The sequence below is a fragment of the Zonotrichia albicollis genome, chromosome 2 (genome assembly GCF_047830755.1).
Source record: "Zonotrichia albicollis isolate bZonAlb1 chromosome 2, bZonAlb1.hap1, whole genome shotgun sequence".
NCBI classification, from domain to species: Eukaryota; Metazoa; Chordata; class Aves; order Passeriformes; family Passerellidae; genus Zonotrichia; species Zonotrichia albicollis.
The window spans coordinates 27860090-27884489 of NC_133820.1; the positions used below are offsets into that span (position 1 = coordinate 27860090).

At 38.7% G+C, this 24400-nt stretch overlaps 1 protein-coding gene across 5 annotated transcripts in view; it reads left to right on the top strand.

The window, feature by feature from the left end:
* SCML2 (Scm polycomb group protein like 2) overlaps positions 1 to 24400 on the top strand; it is a 72276-nt gene that overhangs the window by 7867 nt on the left and 40009 nt on the right. For 2 of the 5 annotated variants that reach the window (XM_074534655.1, XM_074534656.1), the window contains exons 2-5: positions 5667 to 5774; positions 11679 to 11747; positions 18296 to 18366; positions 22437 to 22671. In XM_074534655.1, coding sequence (XP_074390756.1) covers positions 5753 to 5774; positions 11679 to 11747; positions 18296 to 18366; positions 22437 to 22671 — 397 coding nt within the window. In that variant the 5' untranslated portion in view covers positions 5667 to 5752. Of the gene's footprint in view, positions 1 to 5666; positions 5775 to 11678; positions 11748 to 18295; positions 18367 to 22436; positions 22672 to 24400 lie in introns of those variants that run through there. The other 3 variants (XM_074534657.1, XM_014265207.3, XM_026791841.2) reach the window with 3 other exon arrangements.

Sequence of the window (24400 nt, forward strand, 5' to 3'; positions counted from 1 at the left end):
AAGATTGGCATTTTAGGAATATTTAAAGCTGTTAATGGCCAGCCGCTTTGCTGAACTGCTGACTTCACACATACCGTTTCCTTTTTCAGGTTTTTACAACCTCACATCTTCTGACTTTTAAAGCAGGATGGGGAGGGAGGGAAGGAGGAGAAAAGCTTTTTCATTTTTTCTTGGTAGCCATAGAGCAGCTCTAAACTGCAATTTTAAAAATTACTGTCAATTTAGTAAATGTTTTATCTGCATGACATTAATTGTTTCTGTTGTGCATTAATACAAGCTGTGCTGTTTAATTTGGAGAACTTACTTCTCTCATATTCTCATGTATAAGTAGTATTTCTTATTTCAGGATTTTTTGGGACAAATCTTTGGTCTAGACCATGTTAATGTTTCTTTTTAAAATATGCAATTCTTTACTCTGCTGAATAACACACTTAATAGTGTTTGAGAGCTTAGAGAGAGTTTTGCATTCTTGAAATGTATGACTTACTGTAATTGCAGTTGCTCATATTCTAAAGCAGGTCGTAAACTTACCTGGAGAGAGAGCAGAACATTTACAGGCAATATTTTACTGCTGACAGCTTAAAAGTTTGTTTATGCTAATCACTTCATAAATAGTGAGCAGTACACCACTGGTGACTTACCGAGCAGTTTTGCAAGTGCGGAGAATTTCTGCTTGATGTTAAAGAAAATGACATTACAAAAATATATTTGTAAAGCACTAAGTACCCACTGGCTTTCTTTAACAACTTAAGAAATACTCAAGCTTAGTTGTTGTAATGATATATATGGCTAGTTAATATTTGCTGGGTTGAAAGCCTGTGAATTTCATTAAAGTCTATCTGTCTAGCTTTGCTTTTAGTGACTAGAGGAGGTATTCAGATATATCACTTTATTGAAAGTTGAGCTGTATGAAAATGTAAAAGTTTAATTTCCTTTCCTTGAAAGAATTTAACTTTTTTGGTTGTTTTTTTTTTTAATTCAAAGAATGTATACTAAAAGGGATTCCAACTCGGATCAAATTTCTTGTCAGAACACCGACTGATTATGTATTTGTGTGCATAAGTGAAAGAATACCTGATTTTTTATGTTTGGTTCAAAGTAATAAATGTGTAATGCTAAATAATACTGAGTTTATAAATAGGAGGATTTTGTTACATTTTCTAAAGTTGTGATAGATTTGTGCAATTTTTTCTTCCTTTAGCCTTTGAGACCTTACTTTTCCATAATGATGCACAGTGTGCACTGAGAGGTAAACTAACTATCTTTATTACAGAAATAAGGAAGTATGCTGTTGTGTCTTCAAGTATACTGGATGAGTCTATATGCTGGGCAATTTGCTGGAAATGATTTTTAAGTATTGCAAATTTTATTTAATACTGTATATTATTTTAAAAATCCTTTTAAGTTTTACTCTGCTTGTTTGCCTCTTTTCAGCCCCTTAAAGACTTTTAGAAATGGTATGAAGCAGGGTTTTATTTAAGAGACAACAGATGAGTAGACAGATGATTAGGTTTAAGGAAAAGATGTTCCAGATTCATGAAGGATGGCTTTGAAGTAATGCAGTTGGGTCACACTGGTTTGGGAGGTGACTGGAGCCTGCAGGTGCTCGTTCCCCGTGTGTGGAGCCCGGAGTGGGGGCTGTGGCTGTTGGGCTGTGTCTGTGGGGAGGCTGCACATGGGGAGAGCCTTCCTTTCCTTGGGGGGCTCTGCAGCACTGGCAGTGGCAGACAGCAGGGAGGAGAGGAGCAGGGTCTCCTGCTCCTGATGTCTCATGTGGTTATAAATGTAATAGTGCATGAATGCTAATGGGGACAGCAAATGTAAGACTTGTACAAATGACAGCATTGGCAGGGGAAGTATTTCTTAGCTTACACTGTACCTATTTTCTGTCTATAACTGGTTTTGCTGTTCGAACTGTGTGTTATTCTTTTTCACCCTTGCATATGGAATTTTAATCTTGAAGCATTTGTAGAATAAAAAAGGGGCAAATACAACCCCTCATTCACATTAAGTCTGAAAAATATCTGCCTTTATTTCAAGCTAAAACTGAGAACTTCATTGGTGCTTCCAAGTGGCTGTTTTGTTAGATTCCTCCTCAGTGCAGGGTATCTGTGTAAAAGAATAGTCTCAGTGCTTATCCAGCAGAGATTGCCCATTGATGACTGTCCCACCCATGAAGATGCCAATGGTGAGGTCTAAGTTACTGCATTTGTACCACTGGTAGGGTCAAAAAAGCTAATGGGCTCTAAAATTGCTGGCTCTTGTCCTGCCTTAGATGTAGAGTCATTGAGAAAAAAACCTGAATCTTCTTTGTGCAGACTGAACCCACAGTCTCCCTTTGCTTAGGCTTCTTTTAAATGTTACATTTATCTCCATAGTTCTGTTGTGTGTTTTTATGAGCAGGCATGCTGTCAAGATAAACTAGCACTGGGAAGCCCCAGATATGCAAACATTTTTTTTCAGGACATTTGGCTTACTTGGATGCCTGGCAAACAGAAGGATAATGGAGATGCATGGCAGGCAAAAGAAGGAACAATTTTGACATTTGCTGTAGAATGCTTCCTTCTTGGAAATGCAGCAATGCATGCCCTTTGAATAATTCCTCCAAAATAGAAAGAGAAAAGTGAGGCAGGAAAAATGTTTTCCACCCTGTTTTTTGACACCTGGTATTATGTACTAGCAATACAGAAAGGTAAAGACTTAGGCTTGTCTACTAATATAATGCTTTCTGACAAAGGGCTTGCACAGTGGGAGGTGCCTAGTACAAGTGATTTGGGGGTTAACAATAAAAACTTCAGTAAGGAATTAAAGGCAGATAAATGCTTTCTGTCAGATTTTTTTAAAAGGAATTCAAGTAAGGGATGCAAATCAGATAAGACTAAAACTCAGTTTACAGGATGAATTGAGATGTAAGGGATGTAAATAATACACTTCAGGAGTATGGATATCCTTTGAGTGCTCTTTGGATTGAAGATATTTTGATGATTAATCCAATAGTATCCTAGGTTTGTGGATTTTTTTCCCCTATTGCTTTTTCCTTAATTTGCAGCAAATGGTTTCTCACTGGTTTCTGTACTGACAGTCCCTTAAATACTTTGTTCATTTTCTGTCTGTGACTGACAACCTCTGTGCTCATCTCAGTCTTTATAACTTTGGTTTTCATTCTGTTGTTTTGTGCACTCTAATGCCTTTGCACTTCAGCCTTGCCATTGCATTTCTTTGTTTGTTCGTATATTCCTGACCTTGTTTTGTTTCATTTTTCCCTTTATTTCTAGAAGTTGCTCTATTAATTTCTTAGCCCCATCTTTCTTATTCAGCTTGCTTGCCAAGGCACGTGTACAAGAATCTTGAGTTGTGTCCTTGCTGTGTAATTTTACCAGAATGTGCCTGGAGGTGTTTTCCCTGTGTTTGCTGGTGGTTTTCTTCTTTTCTGTGTTGGGTGTGCTGTGGGTTGAGCCAGGCTGGGGACGGTGAGTGTGACACAAGGGACTCTGCCTTGGTTAGCAAAGGACACAACTGCCTTGCTTAGGGTTTGCCACTTAAGTATGTGAGATGATGCAAAATAGTTCCTACATCTGCCCCTGCAGAAGAAGTTGCACTTTGTTTCAGGTTGACCCTGCCCTGTGTTTGAGGTAATTGGTTTAAAGTTTGCTGTGGTTCAGCAACATGTAGTGGTTGTTAGATAGGGGCTCAGAAATGCTGTTCTTGAATGTTTTCTGTGACAAACAGTACAATCAATGGGCTAATTTAATAGCAGCTTTAAATTGAATCCTTAGGTGTAACTGAGTTCTAAGTAGCACCTCTTCGAAACCGTAATATATTGTGTTCCTGCAGTGGGATTTGCCTCATTTCAAACAGCTCTTTCAGAACTTTCAGTTGTCTTATATTTTTAACAGGCTGGTGGGCATGCTGTAAAACAGCCTATCTGGTACAACACAAGCTAATGAAAAGCTGGAATCCTTTTTATGTTCTCACAGACGCTCCGGTTGTGCTAAACTTGATGACTATCACTGCAGGGTTGGAATCTTTATTACTGCACCAAGTGCAATCTGGTACTTGGAACAAAAAGATAAAAACCATTCGCTGTGCTAAAGTAATCTGTAAAAACAGTTACTTTGACTCTGCATCACCTTCCCTGATTTATTACTTGCAGTGGAAAAGCTTTGAATTTTTGGGGGAGTCTGGGAAAGTATAAAGTATTTCAAATTTATTTGATGGCTTAAAAGGATTTCTATTCTTAATCTTGATGATCACTTATGCTATGAATGCTATTGTGTAGCAAAACCTGCTTATTTTATGGTGGTACTCAAGTTTTATTTATAACTCCTTTCAAGTCTCAGTCTTGAGTTTTTGTAATAACTGTCCAACATGTTCACAGAAACACACACGTGAAATAAACTCATCAGTCACTGGCATTTAAAAAACCTTTTAATTAGCGTTAGCCATGTTCTTGCACTGTATAAAGTTTTCATCATCCAGTCCATCATCATAGTGCTTTGAAGTTTCTTGAAGTTTCAGAAAAGGATCACAGTTTCAGGAAAATACTCAGCTGTATGATACTTCTCTCTTTATATGTGATAAATGAGTATTTTAATTTTTTTTTTTTTTTGCATGTGAGCAGAAGAGTCAAGAAATTCCAAGTAACCTGCTTTTCAACTGTTACTTCTTTTATGTCACAATGGAAAGATGTAGCTTCTAAAAATGTTACCTTTGACAAAATTATTCATGGCAGGAGTATGCACATATTTAAATTCAAAAAACTCCTCAAGTTTTCAGTGATGTCAGCTTTAAACCTCATGAAAGTTGCTTGAAAGGAAATTATCCAAGAACATAATTCAGAAATTTGAATGTATTTACCCATTTTTACTTGAAAAGTTAATGGAGAAGGATAATAAACTTGCTGGCTTTGTTGCTTTAAGGGTAGATGCTAGAAATGAGTTTGACTTGAACACAGTCTAAGTTCAAAATACTAGATGCTGGAGTAGAAAATCACAGTTAACACACACAAAAAAGAAAGCTTGTTTTTGCTGTTTTACACTAGTTTAACCAATCTGTCCCTTCCAGTTTCCAAACCCTACAAGAATGTGGCTCAGTGCTTTTATCTGCAGTTAGCATTTCCCTAACACTTCTCTGTGTGCTGTTACAAGTCTGTTACAAATCATAGGGCTGGGCTATCACTGAGCACTGGGGCCTTGTACAGATTTTTCACATTAGTGTTTTGTTCCCTCTTCAACTGTAGTTGTGCAACATAATGTGTTTTACCCAGAGGTATTGAAGTTGGTGATTGTTTAACTCTGTGCAAGTGAGGCAGGGTGAGTAGGTTATGTATGAAGAGTCTTCCATTTTTCAGTAATATTTCTTGGGGGTGGAAAGGAATAAAGCACATTTTATATCTTTCTTTGTTTTAGAAATCCACAGAAAATGCAAATCATTAGAGAATGAACTGTCTAAAACAAGGAAATGAAAGTTTGCATTTGGTATTTTTGCTACTTTTATTTAACTGTTGTTTCCACACTATTCTCCTACAGATAGTTTGTTAAATACTTACAATTTAAAACCAGCAAGATAATTATATACCATACAAAAAAATCATCCTTTCCAAAAAAAGAAAACCCAAATACCAACAACAACCTCCCCCCCTAACTTGTTGTATTATTGCTCCACAGGAAACTGTTGTGCTAAAAGGAAGAATTAACTGGTCTTTCAACTTCAGCCTTTTTATTGTGAGAGGGGAGATCACAGAAGTGTTACCATGGGGAGAACAGCAGCGAAAGGTAAGGCCTGGTAGCTTTAATCCAAGAGGAAAGAAAGTGGGGAACCTGTTAAATTCTCTTTTTGGATCTGGTGGAATACAACATGACAATTTGCCATACTGTTAGTTTATGATATCTTCTGAATACAGGTAAGTTCAAACTTCACATTGTTTTGGAATACATATGCTGAATTTGGCTGTCTTGAGTTCCACAAGTTTAATGAAAAGAATTCTGTCCTGTGACAGCCTTGAAATCATTACTGCACTCTGAAACTGAGGAATGTGTCTAGATGTGCTATTAAATAAAATGTAGGGCTTTATTCTGGAGTTGCCTATAATTTAGCAGGACAATAACTAAGTAGTACAAAGAATCAAATTTTATCACAATGAATGGCATTAGCAACTGTCTTTGAAGATAAAATGAACATTTTAAAAGAAATTCATCCACAAGTACACGGTGTACCACAAAGGTGTGATTTCTGCTGTGTCATGTTTGCAGATGTTAATTGTGAGCTCAGAGCTAAAATAGAGAGTGAGACTTAAGAAGAAACAAGAGTGTTTGGGCTGATGAAACAAAAAAAAAATACGAAGAGCAAAAGATTCACTCTCTGAAACCATGTTGTGGCTGCATTGGAAGCTTCCAGATTGGTAGTCGTCCTCCATAAAAGGCTGCTAGCACTTTTGTACTTTCCTTGAGCTTACCACCTTCACCCCAAGCTGCTTTATGTGCTTGTGTGTTCCCTTGGTAAATAATTGTCTTTTGCTAGAACAGATTTTCGGTAATGGCAGGAGTCATCCATTTAATTGTTGCACCAGGAGTTTATGGAGGAAGTCTGAGCCCTTCTCTTGTAGGCTTTCTGCATGGCTGTTGTCTAAATATAGGCAAAGAGACTGGTGTTCCAAGTAGATAAGGTAAGAATCCCACTGGGGAAGCACAAAAAGAAAGGAGAGGAGAAATATTCATATTCACTCTGTCTGGATATCCTCAACTGTGTGCACTGAGGCTTGGGGGAAGGTGCTCACAAGCCTGTGTAGTGGGGAGTGAGAAGGCCCCTTCCTGAGCAATGGTAAGTCTTGGGCTTGTTTCAGTAAACTTCATTTCAGAGTGAGTAACTGCATGGCATGGGAAGAGCAAAAGTTTTTGTCACCCAAAGATATTTCGCATACATCAGGAAAAGACAAGGGGCTTGTTTGAGAAGAGTGGTATCCTGCCATGTTCCGAAGACCCAGAAGAGTTGAAGACATCAAGATGGCTGAGGGATAGCTGCAGGAGGCTTCAAAGCATGACTGTGAACTTCACTTTCCCCACACTGCACAACGAGCAAATAACAAGTCTTAGAAGACAGCACATGCATGTAGCCCACTATTCTGGGATGAAAATTATTGCTGTTAAAAGACATGATTTGCCATCCCTACACAAAACAATCATCTAGTTTGCTGAAAGGTTAAATCTTCTAGAAAGAAGTTGCAAGGTTTTAAAGCTTCTCAGGCAAGAAACAGGAGTTCAGTATGGGAGCTTATAAGAGCAAGTACACATTGGTCACCAGGATTATCTTTGCCCAGAGCTTTCTCTTGCCTTCTCTGATTATTTTATTTGGTATTCACAAGTCAGTCAGGATAGCTTTGTCCTTCTTTTTCCCCTTTGTCTCTAATTTCTTAAGTGATAGATGTGGTTGCTCTTGCCTGTCTTCTGTTGAGTAATCTTATCAGCAAAATTCTGTGGTTACAGATAGAGTGGGAGTAATGTAAACACATGGAGTTTTGAATCAGTAAGCAGAAAGCACTATGTTAAATAATCTTACTCTAATCTTGGCTTGTATCTAAACCTTTAGCTTATGAAGTGCACTCTAGAAAAGAAATTGTTGGTGAACAATAGAATATGTTGATTTTAAAATTTTAATGTATGCTGTACTCTTATCTTGCTGCTCTAAAAGAAAGAAATTTTTCATAGGGTATTTAGCCTTTACATGGTATAGGCTAAATATGTATAGATACATAGAAAATATATAAATACTATGTACTTATATGTAATACTTTATTTTCAAACTTTTTTTGAAATAGTTATCCTGTTCTTCACTGTTCTTTTAGAGAGCTTAGTAGCATTTGATTAAGTCCATTTGATAAAGCAAAATTTCATTCTAGCTCTTGTTTTGGCCAATGATCTAACACATACTGTGTTTTACATTGAGAAACAAACTGAAACTTCTCCCTTTAGAAATGGACAGGGGAAGATAGATGATGAATTAAGTAGACCTATTTTTTTTGTTACCATGAGCTTCAAGACTGTAGGACTAATAAGTCTCTTCTGTCTCCAACATAAAATAGAGTTCCTATTTTCAAGTCAATTTTTCAGGTTTCAAGGAATTAGCCATTGAATGTGGCTAGGAGCTGAATGTGCAACGGAATGAAAAGAAAATACTCTTTGTACATGTACATTTATTTAGTGGTACATATTATGCCATTCATTGCCTCATTTTTTGAGGTTTGACTTCAAAGTTTGACCAAGCTGAGGATCATGTGCAGAGAGAATCATCTTCTTTTCCACCCAGTGATTTGAATAATAGCCTTCTGTCTAAATTTTTTTTCTGTGACCTTTGGAAACTAAATTTATTAAAATAGAGAATATTAAAATTTCAAATATAGATTGGCATGCATTAAAAAACTCCATGTGTTTATAAAAGATTTAATATTTAGAAAATTGGTTTTTAGTAAAATATTACTTTCTTTATAGTTTTTTTGAAAATAAACCATAATTTTTTATCCAGCCTAACTGCCAACATTGGAAAAAACACACCTGAACAAGGCTGGGAAGTATAGACTGTGAATAGTGACTGTGAAATACCGACTGGGGAAAGTTTTCTGGGGTGGCAGTAGATAGATACAGGGTTTCTGATGTGGAAACAGTTTGGAAATTCTTCCTGTTAGTAGCTGTGCATCTGTTTAGACTAAACACTCCAGCTTTGTAATGGTATTCCCAGCTTCCCACTGATGAAGGTTGGAATGCATAAAAGGAAGGAGATCCTTTGAAAGCAATCTTGCTTTTATTCAGCCTTATTCTTGGATGCTTCTGCATATGCTGGGTGAGATTTATTTGTGCTTTTTAAAGAGGAGATTTCCTACCATCAGAAACAAGTGGTAGTGACAGTGCTTTGTGTTTCCTGTGAATGAAAATGCCTCCACCTCAAATGAAATAGTTGTTTAAAATGCTATTGAGAAATCTACTTATTAATATAATAATCTCTTCTTGTAGTTTTCTAATGACTGATAAGAAAAATACATTGCTGAGAGTGTTTTGTTTCAACTTTCATATTTGCTGTGATATTTTTGAAAGAGGCACTAAAGCTAGCCGGTATAGGGAATAAATAATTCATGTAGTGATTGTCAGCAAGATCACATGTGGTGTCCAGGCTGCAGTTTTTCACATTCTTTCACCTGTTCTTGATGTCTCTCAGCATGAAAAGCTGTCATCTTGTTTTTAATCTGACACTGTTTGGTAGATACTCTTTCATGACTCCCTCCTTTCAAGCTCTGGGTGTTTGCAGGAAGCAGTTATTAGTTCTCTTCTTTCAGTGGAGCTCCACATAAGAGACTTATTGATTTCCTTTTTGGACATAGTCAGATTGGGAAGTTACTTGTTCTGCAAGCTGACAGCCTGATGTCTGCCTTAGTACCATGACTGTTTGTGGGAAATACTGACTAAGGTTATAGAATGTGGCAAAAGGTCCTGCCAGTAGAAAATTATCTGGATTCAGCTCAAGCCCAAAGAAGCTGGATGAAATATATTTTCATAGGATGTAGGCTGGAGAAGGTGAACATTAGCCTTGCATCTTTTCAGTGTTACTGAACTAGTTTTAGCATTATCCCTTCTGAGATTCCCTCAGGTAGTTGTAGGGTATCCACTTGTATGGGTTAAAGCCCTACTGCTGAGGAGATACTGGGGTTAGAGTTCTGTAGGCCCTGTCCCAAATAATTTCAGCAGTTCCATCTGAAGTTGATCTTCATTAGCATTTTTTTCAGGGATCCATGTAATAGAAAATTTTCCAAAGCAAACTTCTTCCGAAAGAAAGAGCATGTAAGTCAAGAAAGAAGATAAGGGCAAGATGCAAACATAGCATTTTTTTTCTTTTTCAAAGGACTTGGAGTTCTGCCTGTGTCTGCTTTAGGAGAAAAGGGTGGTATTTTTGCAGTGTATTTTGAGCAGTTATGTAAGCTGTGCATTGATTTTGTAGGACTGTGAAGTCTGGATTATTCTTGGAAGGTGTTATGGTCCTGAGTACACTCATAGGCTTTAATGACCCTGACTCCCCTGGGGCCTCCACCTGCCCTGCCCAGGACCCCATGTCAGCCCCTGCCCCAGTGATGCTGCAGCAGGGCCAATCTCCAGATCACCACAGCCCTGGCCCCATGCCCCATGCCAGCCTGTCTCCTGGGATGGCCCCCAGTGCTGGGGCTGCCCCCAGGAGCTCCTGGACAGGGTGATGGGGTGGCTCTGGATGCTGAGACCCTGCCTGTCCACCCCCAAGGGTGCCCTGGCCATTGTTGTGCTCTGACCAAGCAGCATCACATCCTGCCGAGCACAGGGCCATGTGGATGGCTTAGCCTCTCCTCGCTGAATAGTAGGGCAGGATTTTGGGTCTGGTGGCAGAGGCTTGTCATGACTCAGCTCTTGCATTATGTGGCAATTTCCTGATAATGAAAGATGTGAGATGGAAGTGCTGAACACCACACGTTGCTTGTCAGTATGTTCCATGAAATGCTTCACTTACAGAAAAGGAACACTGTTAGGGCTTAGTCTTTTCTGCAGAACAACTCGTTTTATTTCAAGTGTTTCTGTCACCAAATGCTTCACATTCTAGGTCAGGAGTGCTTTGTTTTCAAGAGCAAGCCAATCAGTAGCTGTAGACTTAAAAGCAAGTGAATACAGCTACTAATAATTGACTATAATGCAATCTTCAGTAAAAGTGAGCCTTCCATTCACCTGTCCCAGTCCAGGCTCAGTGGGATAACCCAAGGTGTGAGCTAGGCACAAGCCTAACTAGAGGAGCAGCCCCATTCCCAGTAGTGAGGCATTTGCAGACCAAGAGAGTTATTCTCCTATGCAGATCTTGGTAAAAACAAAAAAGATTTTTAGATCTGAGAATGTGCTTGCATTTTTGTTGTGAGGTCAATATTGTGTTTGAATTGCACTCAAGTCCAGGAGTGTCAAAAGCAGGTCACCAAACAATGTATTTTAAAAGGAATGAGTGGAACTGTCTCTCTCAGTCTTCTGCATTATAGCTGCCCAGCTCTCCTGCATCTCATGCATGCTGAAATCCATCAAAAATGAAATATGGCAGACCCCTGAGTGTGTGCCAAGATTAATGACAGAGAAGGTAGATTCTTTTGAGTGATTCTTTAAAATAACTGATGAGTGCTGAGATAGCTGCTTTGAGTATTTGAGAATTTTATACTGAGAATATTGAGTATTAAAGAATCTCAATATAGGATGAAATCTTTAACTCAGAAATATGGTTTTAGGATGGGTTTGGTTTTTTTACTTGTTTCCTAGTTCACAGTGATCTGTCTATAACCAGATGTATAAAGATATACAGGATCTCAAATTTTGTGTAGGTTGAAGTAAAACTGTTTAAAAATAGGACAGCATTGCTGTCTGTGGAGTTGATATTCTATATTCTGCAACTAGATTTATTCTAACAATTGATATAAAGTAGTCAAAAGCTCTGCTTTTTCATGCTGTACTTTTCAATATACTTTGAAGGGAAAATATTGTGGTGATTAAATTTACATACCTTTTTGATTATGTACTGAAATGAATAAAATAAAGTCAACATGATATTCTGTATTGTTTGAAAGCATTCTGTGCTATGCTGGACATAGTTATGATGTGAATATTACATTTATTATGTAATGGAATCTTGTCTTTTAGATTCAAAGAATATTAGAAAAGAGAAAGATGGAAAGAATCAGCAGGCAAACAACCCATCTTTAAAAAGTGGTAGGTATTGCAGCTGTCAGGTTCTTAGTTAAGGAACTCTAAGAGAAAAAGTGTCTGTTTGGATTGCGCTATTTTCTGACTTCTTTTCCTTTTTGGAATCTCTTGGGTTATTATGGTGGGTAGTTAAAAACATACCTTTGCTTTTGTCTATTAGGAAAGTATGTTTTGATATAGAAAATGATGGTTGAAGCTGCTTGAGTTGAACCTGCTAGTTTTACTGGCCAAATAAGAACTCTTTGTATGTATAAACAAAGATGCTGTGTAAACTTTATTATTTTTAAACTGTTACAGAGTTGTTTGTTCTTCTCCTCATTTATTTCTCAGTCTCATGTGTTTTCTGCTGCAGTTACCTTCTATTTCCTTAATGTGTTTCCTGGTGCCAAAAGAAGGATTTTCAGTTTAATAGTCTTGAGTTTTTGGGATTGCAAACTGGATTAAATTGCCTGGGATTCTACTTTTACTTTAAATAATTGATGTGCCAGCAGAATTTGTGGGTTTTTTTTTAGAAAACAGTGGAAAAGTACACACTTACCAGAAATGATCCAGATTTTTGGCTATCTTAGCCTCTCCTGTGCACAGCAGGTGCCATATGGCAGTGTACACATGAGATTGCTGTCAGGGTAGCTTCTGTGGTGGCTGCAGTGAGACAACAGCAACATCCTTCAATATGCTTTGCATGTTGTTTGTTTGAATTTGGACAGTAAGAAATGTCATGAGTAGTATTGACTAAAGTACAAAATCTTTTCAGGAGTTCTTGAAAAAATGACGCTGAATTAAACTCTACTCTGCTCGCCTTTCTGTGCTTTCTGACTCCTGGTAGATGATCTGGTTCTTCTTGGCTGCCAGTGGAGACAAGTAGCATAGTCAGTGATCAAACATGCCAGGATACTGACACATTGGCTGGATAATTGAGGTAGTGACTTTGCATAAAAGATACAATACCACTATATGCAGCCTTCAGCTGTTACATTTGCCAGAGCAAATTTTTTAATTTTTTGGGATTTTGGCCATCACAGAATGGGTGAGGTTGGAAGCAACCACTGGAAGTCATCTTGGTCCAACCTGCTGCTCAAGCAGGATTCCCTAGAGCACATTACTTGGGATTGTGTCCAGAAAACTTAAGAGTATCTCCAGAGGAGGAGAATCCACAACCTGTACAGGCAGCCTGTCATCTTTATTTGTCCCTGCTACTTTGAACTAGAAAAGGAAGCATATTTGTCTTTTTCCTTCTTCTGCAGTGTAAAAGGAGCTCCAGTCAAACTGGACTCTGTGTCTGTTTTAAATAATGTTGTCTGACATGACAGAGTGCTGTAGCCACCCCTCACCAGCAAAGTGCTCTTCATATGTGGATAAGATAACAATATTTCATGAGTCACTGGAAAATGTCCCTGCCTCGTCCTGCAGCTGAGAGCAAGGTGTTGAAAAAGCTTTGTGGAGAAGCAGTACTAAGCAGACAAGTCTTGTTCTGTGTTCTGGGCTTGGTCTGTGCTGTTAGCCTAGTGTCTGGGAACTGAACTGCCTCATGAAATCTAGGCTCAGCTTTGTCAGACAGAGAGGAGTTTCTTGTAAGATCTCTGATTTTCTACAGATGAAATAATTTTTATTCTGTGTTGTTGCTTGTTGGTGGCAAAGGAACAGAAGGAGCCTCTTGATGCTAGATGAAGACACCATACAATGCTTTGGGTTAGCAGCTAGGAAGTCTCCAGAGTTTCCAGGGCAATGTGTGATAGGAAAAGTCAAAGAGGAGATAGAGAGGTGTGAGAAGAATGGGTTAAAAAAAATAGACTGAAGTGAGTAGAGAAAGATAAGAGGAGGAGAAAAATTTTAATTGAAGGATCACAACATATTGAAAGAGGTACAAGGTATAAAACGGAATATGAAATACCTTACACATAAACTGCTGCATTTTCAAGAGTATGTGTACAAAAATTATAAGGAAATCCCATCTTTGAAGAAGAACGATGATGAGATGAAGACTAGAAAAGAGGCATCTCCATGTCCCAAGTCTCAGATGGGTGCCAAGGGAACCTAGGGGTGATCTAAGAAGACACGTGTTCAATCTGCCCAAACAGTGCTTAGGCTATGGTGATACTGTATTATATTAACCTGAAAAAAACCAGGACCTTAAATTCTACCAATCTGCAAGTGACAGCTCATAGTTTACATTGTCAATTAAAATTTTGTAAAACTTTTGACTTTCACTAAACTGAAGAATTACGTATGGTGAAAAAAGATGGGGAGCACTTCAACAAACTAGGCATTCGCTTATTCATGACAGCAGATGTGACACCTCCAGGGGTGCTGAGGCAGGGGACTGATGTCGCAAGGAGGCTTCTCACTTCTCTTGGAGAACTTGTAGTGATTGAGGAAGTTTCACCATGGCTGGAAAAGGTCAAATAGTGCACACTGTCAAGAAGGACAAGATGGGAGCACCTGGGGAATTACAGGCTGGCCTGCCCAATCTAAGTCTTCAGGAAGACTATAAAGAAAATATTTCTGGAAACCATTTCCAAGCAAATAAAGGACAACAATGAGGTTAGGAACAGAGGAGGTAGATTTGTCGAGTGTGTGAACTGTGCATGACTGATTGCCTTTTGTGCTTAGTTACTCTGGAAACAAGGAAAAGCAATGGATGTTGTTCGTGTCTACTTTAGCAGAGGTTTCTGTACAGTTTCTGTAGTGTCCTTTCAGCCAAACTGGTGAGATGTCGTTTGGATATATGGATGAAAAATTGACTGGACTGTCAAGCTGTGCAAGGACCACTTGTCAGAGGGTAGCTAGTGGCATTTCTTAGAGGTCAGTATTTGGGCTGATGCTGTTTAAGGCCTTACTGTCAGATGGGGACGATTGTACAGAACACACTGCCAGAGCAGTTTGTGGGTAACATCCGATGGGGAGGAGTAGGCAGTAGGCTGGAAGGCAGGACTGCCTTCAGATGGACTTGCCGGTGCTGGGGAAATGGAATGGCAGGACCGGTGAATGCCCAGTCCTCGGCCGCGGGCACAGCGGAGCCCTGAGGCAGCCCGGGCAGGCAGGAATCAGCGGGAGAGCCCCTGATCCCGCGGGCAGAGCGGAGCGTGGGTCAGCAGCGAGCTCGTGTGGCCAAAGAGCTCCACTGCAAAGGGATCCTGCCGGAAGAGGCGTTCGCTCCTGCGGGGAATTTGGGAGGCTCTCTCTGGAGAGCTGTGCTCAGTTTTGAGCTGCGCAGTACAAGGAAGGCGCTGCTGTACTGAAGTAGGCTGGCTTGAATTCCTGCAAAAAAACGAAGGAGCCAGAACGCAAAAAACTGGTACTGAAATCGGGAGAAATGTTTTTTTTTTCAGCTAAAAGAAAAGAAAGCTTATGGGAGAAGATCATGGAAAGGGGACAGAGCCAGGCTTCTGTCAGAGCCACTGTGGAAGGAAAAGTGACAAATACTGGCTGAAACATAAGAAATTCCTCCTTGATGAGGAAATGTTCACACTGAGTCTGATGGAACCCTGAAGAAGCAGGAAGCTGAGCTGGAGACCTCCTGAGGTCCCTTCTAGCTTGAGTAAATTTGGGATTGGCAGGTTTGACAAGAAGTGATAGGGTATTGATAGAGCATTGAAGAGAGCATCAGGGGTCATTGACCCATGGGTCAGTGCCAGTAATGCAGGCAACTGTGACATGGACTCAGTCCCTCCATTTTTAAATTAGTCAGGGTTTTTGCCATTGCTGCTTGTTTTGAATCACTATTTCAGAGCCTCCCTCCTACGCAGGTTTTAAACTAATAGTTTTTTTCATTTACAAAAGGCTCTAGTTACCTTCTGGTTTGGGTTTTGTTTCGTTCCATTTCCAGTATATGCTGGTTTGCTCTTCAGCATAAAATTTTCTTTTTCTCTCTCATTTTCAGTTTCTTGGTGGGTTTTTAAAGTTGTGGTGGTTGCATAACAGTCTTTTCTTAAGCTGTTTTATTCAGCCTGCAGATTTGAGTGTGAAGAGAAATGCACACTAAATTATTTCGTATGAGCTAATTTTCTTAAGGATTTCTAGTTGTCAGAAGCTGCATATTTTCAGGGTCTTCAGAATCAGAAATATGTATAACACAATTGCTTCTTTACCTGTGTACACTAAGAATACAGAGAAGCTTTCATGTAGATATTTTTTCAATGTGCTTATCTTTCTAGAGATGGGTCTTACATGTTGCAAACATACATGTGTCTCCTGATTCTATAGCTGCAGTAATTAAATGATAATTAGCACCACCTCTGAGAGCTTGGCTCTAATTTAATACAGTGTATCTTCACAGGTGGAGAGCTTCTAATTTTAACTCCAGGACATTTCTGCTTGCTGCAAGAGCTCTTGATAGCCAGGATTTAAAGCAAAGAGCTAGGCAATGTTATTTTGCTCTTGGCTTTATCTGTAGCTGTCTGTTTACCTTCTCTGTCTTTCTAGTAAATGTTCTGTTACCTTTTCTGTCTTTCTAGTAAATATTGTGTTACCTTCTGTGTCTTTCTAGTAAATGTCCCCTTGAAAAAAACAAAACTGTTTCTTTCTCTTTCACCCTGTTTTTGGTCACCCCATGAAATCTACCATTCTGTTATTAAAATTCAGATCATTTGGGAAATGTTACTGTATAATTTTTAGGAGGAGGTGAATGACTGTCCCGGTAAATGCAGTGTCACTGAAGTGTCTGTAACTGTACAGTCCTTAACACAATGAGGCTATGCATGACTACAGCTTTTACATCATGTTAGATCTGAGGCAGCTGGGACACAACTAATATTTTCTTTTGACTAGATTTAATTATGTAGAATTAGGTACTTTACTAAGGTAAACTCCGGGGTTTTTTTGATTTTTTTTTTTTTTAATCAGAAGGCCACCAGAAGTGGCAACTTTATTATTGGAGTCCAAGAAGAATTTTTATAAGATAAAACCTTGCTATCAGTTCATAATATTTAATTTTTGCACGCTCCTTGGCTTGTTAATGAAAAGAGCAACAAATCTGGGGGCTGCTTTCTGGGGAATGTTGTGAAGAGCTATTTCTGCCTTCCTGAAATACAAATATATGCTTAAGTTAATGTATCCTGCCTTTCGTAAGGAATACAAAATCAGTTTTACTGTATAAATGTGTGAATAAAATTTTCATTCCAAAATAGGTTGAATTCCAAGATGTTGTGTAAAACTGTCTTTGTTACCAGCCTGCATATATTCCAGACCACCAAATTAACAGCTTTTGATATGTTACTGACTTCTCACATTGCTGACGAGCACATGGCATCTGCAGTGGCAAGGACAAAGGACTTGTACACTTCTGAGTCTGTTTGACCAAAAGCCAGGACCTCAGCAGGCTGAGGGGATGGTTCCCTTTTGCTTGAGGCACTTGATAATGTCAGCTGAATGCTGTCCTACTGCAGGAAGACTCTGGGTTTGAGCAGAGAAGGTGTCTGCAAGTGCTGGAAAATGCTGCCATTTTCAGATTGTTTCTTTGCTTCTCCTCTCTCCTGAAAACTGCAGACCTGTATTTAAGTGTCTGTGCCCAGTGGTGTTTTTGGAAGAATTACTGGCACACCTGGAGCAAGCTCTCCATCATCCCCAAGGATTTTGCATTAGGCCTTGTGAGTGGCTGTTGCTGAGCCACTGGGTGGCATCACTGCATCATTTTGGGTTCATCAGTGCTTTATTCTTCAGGAACATCAGAAAGATGCCAGCTGCCCAAACAAGAAAAATAAGTAAACAGCTCACTCTGGTAATTTAGTAACAAAAATATTAGCTGTGACATTGTACCCTTTCTCTTCCACTTTAGATTAAAATAATTAATATGCTTGCTTGTATCTTTGATGTTAAGTACTTTGTAGTTTTCCATTCATGCAAAACTGGTAACACTAATTAAATCAAATGCAGAATCCACTTGCCCATACACATAAACAGTGACACTACTAACACTGGAAAAAATACCATGATTTTGTTACTTAAGATTGTCATAATGTTTACCTATCTATGCCATATTACATGATATTCTACAAAATGAAACCTTTATGTGACTTCAGGTAAAAAGAGACAAAGATGCAGTTGGAAGGCTGTGCTATCTTCTTGCTTTCTAGTGGATAATGTTCATGACATATATTTCAACAGTATCCCTGTGTCTATGTTTTTCAATGGATATCATCTCAGTACTCATATGAGGTTATCCTATCAACCCTGCTGTTAGGGGGACTATAATATAGCAGGCTAATGTGATTCATATAAGAATACTTGGGAGATCCTTCTGCAGAGAATTCAGTCTAGATATTCCTAGATAATTTCGCACGTGGAGCACAAGAAAAAAGAAGGAAGTTTTATATTGATTTTGCCTATTGTGTGTTCACCCCTGTAAATTAACATTATTTTTGAAGCTCCTTCAAGGTCTGTATGTATTTCAAAGGTAGAGTTTTCATTTGAGAATGATTCTGCTCTTGAAAAAAAATGTATTCTACAAGATAGTTGGGTTTTCTGTCCCTTTCTTTCGTCAAATTTTCACTTAATGTAAATTCTTTTTTTTTTTTTGTAAGTGTGTATATGTATTTTTTTTATCTTGTGTCTTCCAGAACAGTTTAATTGGGATGATTATCTGAAAGAGACTGAATCAGTAGCTGCCCCTCTGCATTGTTTCAGACAGGTATGCCAGATACGATTTTGCAAGTGTGTGTCTATTGTATGCCTGCTACAGGGTGATCCTAGAAAAACTTTTACATTTAGACTGCTTGCAGACTTCCCATTTGACTGCTTTTGATCTGTAGTTATCAGTAGCTTACAGTTTTGGCAGTTACTAGCTACGGAAGTTTTTTCATTCTTGGTTTCTGCCTCAAGCCAAATTTTGAGGGTTTCATTAAAATTGTTTCTTTGAACTCTGTTTTCCTTTAAAAAAAAAAAGACTAGCTAATGAAAACAGATAGCCTTGTCAGTGTTTAAAAATGTTTTCTACTTTTTTCAATAATCTTAGTGCTACCATGGTTTTATTGAGAATTAAAAAATTGGTTGATTGTCAGAGGAGTCTTTGCCCCATTTTTGAAACTTCTTTCAATTCTGTCTAGCTATAAGATTCGTGTGTAGTAGAGTTGAGTCACCACTTTTTTTCCTGGGTCTCTAATATGTTTAATTTTGTCTCTTTCTGAACAGAGTGCTTTCTACTTAGGGGTAACAGATACTAAAATTAAAAAACAAACAAACAAGTGGAATATATGGGAATACAAAGAAAATACTGGATTTATGATGAAGGGTGTTTAATGTACTATTTTGTATTACTCTATACCCTACAAGTTTGATTCCCCCTCCTGATGGTTTAGTATGTGTTTTTGTAGATGCAATTTAAATCTATCATCTTGTGCAAGCTAGTGACCTCCAGTTGTTCAGCCCTCTGGAGACTGAGTTGATCTCTTTAGGCATTCTTCTGTCTGTTTTCCCAAGCTGAGGTGTATCTTGTCTGTGTAAAGTTAAATAGGATTCATTTTGGTCTGTGTGCCCTCGCTGTGTTAGGAAGATAGTTGCTAAGGAATTGGATTGTTCAGGTTCATAGAAGTGTAATAGGTGTGACAGGCAGTGCATGTCTAGTTGAGTGGCTTGGGCATGTTCTGAAATTGTTTTCTAGGGTCTGTTGGTGGTCTGATTGTACTGTAAGTGATACTGGCCTCCAGTGGGGACCCAAATAAAAAGCAGCACGAATTGGATGTCTGAGAAGGAGAGGAACCATCACTCAGTGAGTCTGAAGCAGTTGCAGGAATGGAGAATTAGAAGAGAGAAACACAGGTGGTAGCATTTCCTCATGCTAGATCTTGAATCTCAGCTTGCTCTTTGCAGATGAGGATGAAGGGCAAAGAGCCCCTCTCATGCTGCTTTCAGTGAGAGGTGGCTAAAAACACTGCCATCCATAGCTCTGAGTGGAGCTGCAGAAATTAATTTCACAGTATGTGTTTCTCACAAGGCAGATACCTCAGACTCCTCCTGGGTAGAGGCAGAGGGTGGTGTGTTGTCCCTGGATCTTTCTGAAGTTAATGCCACACTCACAGACCATAAACCACCATGACCAGAGTCTGTGCTCCCAAGAAGTGTAACTACTGCAGAAAGCAGCTCAAAAGCCTTTCCATGTGCCTTTCTTACATCTTCCTCTCCCCTAGTAATGCTCAAGAAGTCTGAACTGAGCAACCAATGCCTTGAATAGAGGTGCTTAGGTGACATGCATTGACAGAGACAAATCCATGCGACCTGGATTGCTTAACTACTGTGTGAGTTGAAAAGAAGAGCTTTAATTTATGTGCACAGCAAATTTCAAAACAATTTGCGTATGCAGATTTTCATTTTTTCTAAGAGTCGATCTTTAGGTAGAAAGTGACATGCAGTGGTGATAGGTCAGAGCTAGATCCTCTCACTACATAATGTTTGCAGATTTTAGAACCTAAAGTGCTTGTGCTTTCCCTATGACTAATTTGACTTTTATTGGGTTACACATGAATTGTGCATGTCATTCTTACTCTGTGTAATGCAAAGAAATACACTGCTGTGGCTAGCCAGAAAATAAAGTGCAGTGAGAAAATTAATTTGACAGTTACATCCAAAATTTGTGACCTGTGGGAATTTTAAAAGTTTAACTTTTGTAGTAATTAAAAATTACCTGGGGAACAATAAATTAAAGCCTCTACCATAAATTAAGACACAGACAGATAATGGAAATTGATTGAAGTATTTATCTTAATTTAGGAGGTATTTTATCTGTTGCTTTAAGTTGTTTTTAGTAACTACTTAAAATTTCAATGCACTTCATATTCCTTTTTCTTGCCCTAAAACTTTTTCCCAAGCAGTTGAAAATTTTCATTGTAAAAGCTCAATCCCTTGTGGTTTGAGCAGAACTTAAAGGAAAGGTCTTACTGAGTCAGGTTTTGTAATTTTATTTAAAGACAAGCTAGCATGGAGGACTTACCTTTTTAGTAGAATGAGTTGTTGTCTTGAGTTGTTGGTATTTCAACAAGCTCACCTTTTCCACAAACAAAGAAACAAACTCCCCACTTTCTCAATGTCTGTTGCTTTTCCTGCTTGTACAAAATAACAGCTTGCCAGGCCATATCCTGAAATTGAATTGCCCTTTAAATTTAATGTGCTCGGGCTCCCCTTGCAGCCAGCCTGCTGTCTGAGTTCAGCGCTGGCAGATGCTCACTGAATTCTGCTCACCTCTTTGGCTTTTGGGCTCAGGCTCCTCCAGGGCTCCTGCTGTTGCTCTAGGGTGTGTTAGAAATAGTGCACCTGCACAATATAGCAAGTACAGCAAGATGTATTTTAGGCAAGATTTATTTTAAATTTATTTAAATGTGGTGGAGAAAAAATATCGCTAACACTTGTTGCAGGAGCAGATTTCTCCTGTCTTTTCCTGTGCCCACAGACAGGCAAGTGCACTTTGTCTGCCTGCTGTGGGATCCCCACGTGGCCTGGTCAGGCAGGCACAAGGGGACAGAGGAGTCCTGGGAGTGTGAGTGCCCATGGTTTTGGGTATTTAACATGCCTCCTGTATTAGAACTCAGACTGTGTTAGTCTGGATAGGGTAGATACTGAGTTTAAATGTCGTGGGCAAGCCTGCTTACAGTAAACAGCTTTGTACTGAAGAGTTGCAGAAAAGAGTTTCCAGGGTGATAGAGAATAGTCATCATCTCCTAAGAGAAATTTCAGTGCTTTACTTATTTACATTGTTGAAAAGGTACTGAAAAAGGATCAGTTGTAGCTTTTGGTTTTATTTACTAAAGTGCAAAAATAAGTTAAATTATAATGTTGGCCAAAAATTCCATCAATAAAATTTAGGCTGGAGATGAGGAGACAAGTAAAGAGAATAGTGAGAGTCATTCCATCCCAGTTAGTGTTCATACAAAGTTTTAAACATCATTACATGTCATTTGCCTGCAATATGACAGAAGGCAAGTAATCAGACTGCAGTCCAGTCAATCTCTGCCTGTAGTGTGTTGATGCATGAGTAAAAAATATCCTCTTTTGTTCATCTTTAGCATGTGACAAAAAGTTCTTCTTAACAACCAAATTGCATTTGTCACATTTCTTTTCCCTGTGCTAATTAAATTGGCATTGCATTGTATGTTTGTGATTGTATTCAGTTCTCTGCAAATAAGCACAAGCTACAGTTTTTGTCTTAGCACGGAAGTTTTATGCATCTTTAGGACTGTTTTCTTTCTTAAAAATATTAACACTAACTCCTTTTTCTGTCTGATTTCTTTGTAATGTAAGCTTTTTTTTTATACAGAAGGGTCCAAATTTTGTTTAGATTTACGAAGTATGAAAATGAGGGTAATTATTTCTTTTGAATTGGAAGTTAATAAACCTTGTGGTTGGGATTTTCTTTTGCATGTGTCTGTTGGTTTGTGTTTTGGCTTTTTGGGCTTTTTTGAGTTGAATGTCATGTTTCCTAATGTCTTTGTATTCCATTCATTTCGCTCTTGTGTTCATATCTTTTATAAAAATTCCCTTGTTACCCTACTTAGCATCCTTATATTTTTAGAAATCAATCATGCTTATGCAGTTGGTAGGTTATCCAGCTGCCTTTTCTGACTTGCTGCTAGACACTCAAAAGTTTAAAAACTTCTTCATATTTATCATTTTTATGCTAAGTTTGGGGGAAATAAAGCTACCTATTGATCTGGCTGGTAAATTCAGCAGTATTAACAACTACAAGAAAAAGTCCTTTACCTTTTATTGTAGTCTAGAATTCCACCTACGAACGATTTCAAAGTCGGCATGAAGCTGGAAGCGCGCGATCCTCGCAACGTCACCTCAGTTTGTATCGCCACGGTCATTGGGATCACTGGTGCCAGGCTAAGGCTGCGCCTCGATGGGAGTGACAACAAAAATGATTTCTGGAGGCTCGTGGATTCCTCAGACATACAGCCCATTGGGACCTGTGAAAAGAAAGGGGGCATGCTCCAGCCTCCACTTGGTAAGTAACAAAGCTGCTGAACAAATGTGTATGGAGTATTTCTTTCAGAAAGTCAAATTTACCCTTTCGTCTTGGCAAATTCAATGGTATGAACAGCTCACCAAACCATTATTTAATTGAAAAAGAGGTAAGTAGACTAATTCTGGTGAAGTGAATTGTGGCTTTTTCTTATTTTTTCGTTTTTCTGACATAAAAATGAGCAATTTTGTTTGTTGTTGGTTTTTCTTAATAGGCCCTTAATATTAAATGTGCCCATTCTGTAAATGTTCCCTCACACACCGCCTGCCTTGTGTGTGTGTATACAGTGTTTTGTTGCATGATACCATGCATGCTCCTTTTGGGTGCCCTTGGAAAGAACTGGAGAAAGCCAAACTGGCCCTTTACTCTTCATCAGTGCATCCAAGCAGCTCACAAGAGGGCACTGGCTACTGCAGGCCTGGGAAGCTTTGGCAGGGCTGCTGAAAGCACACCCCTGCAGGGCAGTCAGAATGTTTTTTTGAGCACCAAGCAAATTGATATGTGTTCTAGGACAGGCAGCATAAGGTGGGTTAGTGCAGAATTGCAGCATTCTGCTCTGAATTTTTACTCTGAGGTAGTAAAAGCAGCACTCCAGAGCTCTAGCAAACTGCAGGCTTGGACTGCCTGAAATTCTTATTGCCTCAGATCAATATATGTTCAGGAATGTCAGATCAGTGTGTCATGGCTGGTTTGTGAGCACAGCAAATGCTTGTGAACAAAGCATAGCTTTCTTAGGTTTAGAAATATTATGCAGAACTCCTTTTGCCTTCCATGAGCAATATGAGTGACAACATTGTATTTCCCCAAACTGAGAAATAGTGCTTGGGTTTAGACTTACTGAGGAAGTTTATTAAATTGGGAATTCTACAAAGCAATTCCTTTTTACCTGGTGAATGGTCAGAGGTAACCTTAACTAAACTGCTAGAGGTAGTAAAAATGTGACATTGCCTTTCTTTGCTGTGATTAACTTGTATGTTTAGATCTACATTCTTATACCATATTTGTCAATAGCTTAAATTTCTATGTATGGAAATATTTAAAGATTTCACTATGATCTGCAAATAGTTTTGCTTTTAAAAAAAGAGGAAGAATAAGGACCAAAATGTACATGAACACTCTCTCCCCTTTTATCTTACTATATTCTGTGACTTTTAGAAGGTGCAAGAAATAATAAAAGTAATAAAGTGTAAAATAAAAAACTACCTGTATACAGAAATTGGTTGCTGCTACTTTTCCATCTTGTGCTTATGAACCTGCTTCTGGTTTGGTGCCTTCAGTAATTCTTAGAGAATTCTTATTGGAGATTTAGTGAGGATGGGTATGCTTTCTCTCAGTAGCCTCTCAAAAAGCTTGTCATCCTGCTTTGGAAGCAACTTCCAGTTTTTCTGTTTGAAAGATGAAAAGTATAATTTCACTACAATATGAATCTTGATTTGCTTGTGGAGAGACAGACACAGGAACAGTTGACATAGCCATTAAGACACTTCACATAGATTATAAGGGCAGATTTTTGTGCCATTGTGGTCCTTCAGGAGCACAAGAAAATTAATGCAACCACTGCCAGTCTAGAAAAATATTGTCTATGATAGATACCATTTGTGCCAGAAGGGCTTTTGTTTCCCTTTCTTTCAATGAATATTTAGAGGTTTTGGTTGAAGACACTAGAAATTTCTGACATCAGGGAAAAATGGGGGTTTTTTCTTTTTTTCTA